The following is a 6031-nucleotide window of genomic DNA, read 5'->3' on the forward strand; positions in this document are numbered from 1 at the left end:
ATTTTATGATCCCACACTCAAGTCAATTTTTGAAATGGGAACCACAACATTTTTTGATGATGTTGAGTTTTGGGGGAGAAATAAGGTTAGAAACATTGTCTTTGAGAAAAACGTTGAGGAAGGATCGGTTTCAATTCCTACTATTGCTTTGACAATGTACATGTTCTTATACCTATCGTTGATCAAAAAGTATATCTAGAACCCCAAAAAGACAATGTTGAAGAATCTCCCATCCAAAATGAGGTAATTGTCCAGAAGTACAAATTCAACAAACTCAAGAACCAATACCATTAAGAAGATCCATAAGAGAAAGGAAAAGTGCTATTCTGGATGATTTTATAGTATCTCTCCAAGAACACGAGGAAAATAATGGAATAGTGGAAAATGATCCAATCAATTTTCATTATGCCATTAAATCTCAAAAATGGATTGATGCCATGAATGAAAAGTACAAGCCTATGCAAGACAATAAAGGTTTGAGATCTTGTCCCGTTACCCGAAGATGTGAAGCCCATTGGTTGCAAATGAAAATTTAAAACCAAAAGGGATTCAAATAGTAATGTGGAAAGATAGAAGGCTCATCTTGTGGTTAAATGCTTTACCCAAAAGGAAGGCATCGACTTCAAAAAGACCTTCTATCTAGTTTTAATGAAAGACTCTTTCAGGGCAATTATGACACTTGTTGCGTATTTCGACCTTTCTCAAATGGATGTTAAGACGACGTTTCTCAATGACGACATTGATGAGACAATCTATATGATGCAACAAGAAAACTTTGAGTCCGGAGACTCGAAGAATATGGTTTGCAAATTAAAAAAATCTATTTATGGGGCTTAAGCAAGCTTCCCGTCAATGGTACTACAAATTTCATCAAGTAATTATCTCATTTGGTTTTGAGATGAATGTCGTTGATGATCGTGTGTGTCACAAGTTCAGTGGGAGTAAGCATATTTTCTTGGTTCTGTATGTTGATGACATACTGCTTGCCACTAATGATATAGGCATGTTGCACGTAATCAAGAGATTTTTATTAAGAAATTCTGAGATGAAAGATTTTGGTGATGCCTCTTTTGTATTAGGGATTCAGATACATCGGGATCACTCTTGACGTATTCTTGGATTGTCAAAAAAGAGCTATATCAATAAAATACTTAAAAGGTTTACCATGCAAGACTGTAAACCAAGTGACACCCTTGTCACTAAGGGAAACAAATTTAGTCTCAAATAGTGCCCTCAAAATGACTTTGAAGCTAAGGAAATGAAGAAGATTTCTTATGCATCGGCTATTGGGAGTCTAATGTATGCTCACGTTTGTACACGTTCAGATATAACATTCATTGTTGGAATGCTAGATAGATATTTAAGCAATCTTAGGATGGATCATTGGAAGGTAACCAAAAGGGTTATGAGCTATTTAAAGAGAACAAAGGATTACATGCTCACATATAGCAGATCAGATCAGTTAGAGATCATAGGGTACTCCGATTCTGATTTTACTAGATGCCAAGACAGTAGGAGATCCCCATCAGGCTATACTTATCTGCTAGCCGGGGGAGCTATTTCCTGAAAGAGTGCTAAGTAGACACTCATGACTTCTTCTACCATGACAGCAAAGTTTGTAGCATGTTATGAGGTATCTAACCATGGAATATGATTGCAAAATTTTGTCACTAGGTTGCGCATTTTGAATGGAATGAAAAGACCGCTAAAGTTATATCGTGACAATAACTCAGCAGTTCTGTATTCCAATAACAACAAGAGCTCATCTAAGTCAAAACAAATTGACATCAAGTTCCTGGTTGTGAATGAAAGAGTACAGAGTGCACAAATTTTCATAGAGCGCATTGGGACAAACTCCATAATTGCGGAACCACTTACTAAGGGACTGTCATCCAAGGTCTTTCATTAGCACACTACTCGTATGAGTGTTGTATTTTTTGAGGATATCATGTTTTAGTGGGAATTTGTATTCTTGTTGCTTTATATTTATTTTTTTGGACACATTTGTGTATTTAGATATTTTTCTGTATAGAAATAAAGTATTCAGTTCATTCCACTCTGTCATTCTGTTCAGTATTGATCTCACTTAAGTAATAAGGTTGGATCAATTTGAAATGGACATGTTCGGATCACATAACATAAAATTTCCATGCTATGCTCCCATGATTGATCTATGACATTTGGTTGTATGGGTGCACAAGACCATTGGTGAATTTAGTCACGCTAAATGTGAAGAAAATTGTTTTGATCCTACATTAATGTAAATAATGGACAGATATTTGGAAATACCCTTAAAAACGATAGCACCATCTTGAACTCATAAGTCTGTGCACATTTGTAATATTACATATATGGCCCAATGGGAGATTGTTGGAAAAATTCCATCGTATGAGACTATATATGTGTATATATTGAAATGTGTGGTGCTAATTTTAAGGATTAGTCCGTAAAGTGATCCATTATATTTACTTTTGGACTAATGAATATTAAATGTTATGGGAATAAAGTGTAGAGACCAGAAATGTTGCTTTGAATTGACGAGGGGCCAATTTGAAATAATGCAAAATTAATAACTGACAATTACAATTATTTAATATAGGGTCATGGTCCCAATTGTACTCGAGTTTCACAGTTCTCTGCATCCTCATCAACAGAGAAGAAAACTCAAGAAGATCACGTAATAATTGGAAGATCAAAACCCAATCAAAGCACTAAAATCCATGTATCAAAGTACGCTTCCGCTTTAGTCTTCTCATCAATTTCAACATGGAGCATTTATAAAAATATGTGAAAGGATTTGGTGAATTTTTGGTTTCTTTCAAATTCCTACAGCTCGAGCAAGCTAACTTGTGTGAGCCGGCAAGCAGCATACACAAGTATTTTGCTGTTCAGCTTGATAGCTCGTCTCGATGCGAGCCAAACCGATTGTATCAAAGTACGCTTCCGCTTTAGTCTTCTCATCAATTTCAACATGGAGCATTTATAAAAATATGTGAAAGGATTTGGTGAATTTTTGGTTTCTTTCAAATTCCTACAGCTCGAGCAAGCTAACTTGTGTGAGCCGGCAAGCAGCATACACAAGTATTTTGCTGTTCAGCTTGATAGCTCGTCTCGATGCGAGCCAAACCGATGAACAGGTTGCCTCGCTTCAAACCACTAATTATAAAACACGCACAATGCATGAAACAATATAAACAAAAGACCGCACGTAAACGATTTTAATCACTGAAACAAGTGTACACCTATAATCCAACTAAAAAATCATGTCAAACTATTACATTCACATGAAGACCGCATCTAAAAATTTACTAACACATGCAGTCCTTATTTGTCGCCACACAAAGCAAAAAGAAGATATAGTTGGGCGGAAAACACAAACAGAACTACCAGAATCTCATGTAAATCTCCTGTGCTCAGCTGTAAGATCCCATCCTTATACCAGTGTCCCTACTTTGAGGCAGTGATCCACCATCAGCCTTCGAGTAGCTCACATAGAAAAACTCAGAGACTATGCCAGTAAAAACGATGAATGCCGCCCCTGCCCCGAAGACTCCCTTCCTCAAGGTTTCACAAGAAGGAGGATTTGCCGACAAAATGGTTCTGTACTTCGTATGGTAGGCATTTCTAACAGAACCCGCCAACAGGCATACCTCAGCAACAAAAAATGCAACCCTGTATTGCCGAAGAATTAGTTTTAGTTCAAGACTGTTAAAACTGGAAAGTAATATTTATACTCAAATGTTGAAAATTAACATCAATCATTTCCCCCTAAACATCATACAACCGTTCTCATCACGTCGGACTCATTGCTACACTAATGCATTAGAATCAATTTTAATATATCCCGTGACACTCGACTATACTAATAATACCATCCTCTCGTTTTGATCAAGTGCTACCTGGGATTAATGGTACCATCCCTCTTGCAATATTCATACAAGAAATAAGAGTATTTCTTAATATTTTTGTCGTATTGGAAGATCCAAAGTAGCTAGATTCTTAACAATACATTCCACCACGCTCATCTATCGAATGTCTTGTCCTTTACCTGTCCAGCACTCGGAACCATAAAGCTTCCCCATCAAAATTATATAAAAATAAATAATGACAAAAATGGAACAAATTCAATTATGAAAGTTATAATCCTGTTGCAATTAAAAACAGGTCTATGGAAATGAAAATATACCAGCATGTGATGAATAGGACAATTGCCCATGTCCTTGAACTACCAGGTAGCAGAGCTTTCCCGCAGCATAAGCATCGACTAGCTATCATTATCAGGGCTTGACTAGCCATAAGAAATAAAAATGACCCCACGCCAAGGCCAGTTGCTATGTCCGAATCATAAACACAATAGTTAGAGTTCGCATCTGTGGCAATATTAGCCTGCCAGAAACATCAAAATGGAAGAGTCAGAACCCAGTCCCAGAAAATAGAAGAGATGAACTTCTAGGCCTTGTGCTTTTTCTTAGACCAAAGTATTTCGTCAGCTTCAGGAATAACAGATGGTTGTGTCGCCAGTTGTTCTAACTAGTAAGTCATGAGAACTAATAAACCTTGTGTTTAAAAGTAGTACAAATTTTTATTATTAGATTTTCAGTTTATTTCCATTAAGTTGATACTACTTATTCCACGAATTGACTCCCCCCACATTTCAGGAAAAGCAACTGCATCGTGGAACTAATTATTGATTAATATTGAACATCACGCATAGAGAGACCAATAAAAGCCAGAAATAATACTTAGAATTTAATTGATAACATTCGAGATGTAACTAAAAGACCCCATCCAGAACCAGCTGAGGTCCCATTTTGACATTGAAGAGTTAAAAAGTACACATCAAAATGATAAACCCTTAAATCTTTTTTCGTTATCACGAAAATGTGTATCACCAGATTATATTAAGGGATAATATTTTTGACGCGTCCACCTTATTTGTAAAGGAACAATAAGGAATTTCTTCTAACACTAATTTTTGTCCAAGATTTCATTTGGAAAATTCTACGAAAACACTCGATATTCTAGTTTATCCTATTAAGACTTGGATTCCATCTTAAAAGGTCAACCTTATTAATAAAAGTAGTCCAATTCTTTATAAATTGGTTTATGTTTTCATCTTTATTCAATGTGGAATTTCATCCCTTAACATGCCCCAAATCCGTATGCTCATTTATTGAGTTTTAATCGAATCGAATTGTTTGTTGAAGTTTAATGGGCTCTGATACTATGTTAAGACTTGTGATTTCATCTTAAGAAAGAGAAGTAGCGCAATCTTTATAAATTGGTTTATGTTTTGATCTTTATTTGATATGGGATTTCATCCCTTAACATATCCACCCCAAGCCACAAATCCAGGTCACCAAAAAGGAGTAGAAAAAATTGCACACAACCCTTTTCACCCCAATTGCATAGGACAATTAATCCTCTGCTTTTATCAAGCTATTCTCAAAGTAATAATAAGGAGAAACCCAAGCAAAATATCATAAAGGCTTGTTTGGGAGGAATTTTGAGAGCTGAGTTTTCGACGGTTAGAAGAAAAGTGGGTTCACCTGTGAGTGAGAAGAAGTAAAAAATTATGGCGGTAACAGTGAAATAACGGTTATATTTTGGGGGTAAAAAATCCCTCCAAACAGACTGAAAACTTAGAAACAAGCATATTCAACAAATATGTTTTCACAAACTGCATAACACAGACTAAGGAGACGAGCACTGATAAAATCAGACAATTTTTTGTATAAGAAAATTAACAAAAAAAAAAAATTCATATCAGAGAAACTCACAGAAGATCTCCTCTGCTCAGCTGCAACAGCAAGTCCAAAAGCAATCAAATCGAAGATAAAAACCACAGCCAATACCAAAGTTGATGCCATTCCAATTTTTTACTTCACTTTTCCCCTATTCCAAACCTCTAAAAAACGAAAGAATACGTTTGAAAACAACGAAAGAAGAAAAAGAAAAGTGAAAATTCACAGTAATACTCGTTCTACAAATTTCAAGAAATTGAAGATAGCAAAATATATCACTCACCAAA

At 35.7% G+C, this 6031-nt stretch overlaps 1 protein-coding gene across 1 annotated transcript; it reads right to left on the reverse strand.

The window, feature by feature from the left end:
• Window positions 1-3191: 3191 nt before the first annotated feature.
• On the reverse strand, window positions 3192-5960 carry LOC111370561. The gene is made up of 3 exons (XM_022992324.1): window positions 5781-5960; window positions 4187-4386; window positions 3192-3672 (listed from the first exon to the last, which is right to left on the reverse strand). The coding sequence occupies exons 1-3, from the start codon at window positions 5868-5870 to the stop codon at window positions 3414-3416; spliced, it is 549 nt and encodes a 182-aa protein (XP_022848092.1). The 5' UTR covers window positions 5871-5960; the 3' UTR covers window positions 3192-3413.
• Between the last annotated feature and the right edge of the window lie 71 nt (window positions 5961-6031).

The sequence above is a fragment of the Olea europaea genome, chromosome 21 (genome assembly GCF_002742605.1).
Source record: "Olea europaea var. sylvestris chromosome 21, O_europaea_v1, whole genome shotgun sequence".
Classification (NCBI taxonomy): Eukaryota; Viridiplantae; Streptophyta; class Magnoliopsida; order Lamiales; family Oleaceae; genus Olea; species Olea europaea.

Excerpts from the sequence above, each read along its gene's own strand:
- LOC111370561 (XM_022992324.1), bottom strand. The coding sequence starts at position 5,870 with ATGGCATCAACTTTGGTATTGGCTGTGGTTTTTATCTTCGATTTGATT. Across the intron at positions 4,387-5,780 it reads CTGAGCAGAGGAGATCTTCT|GCTAATATTGCCACAGATGC; the intron begins GTGAGTTTCTCT and ends TGTTTCTGGCAG. Across the intron at positions 3,673-4,186 it reads GTCCTATTCATCACATGCTG|GGTTGCATTTTTTGTTGCTG; the intron begins GTATATTTTCAT and ends TCGGCAATACAG.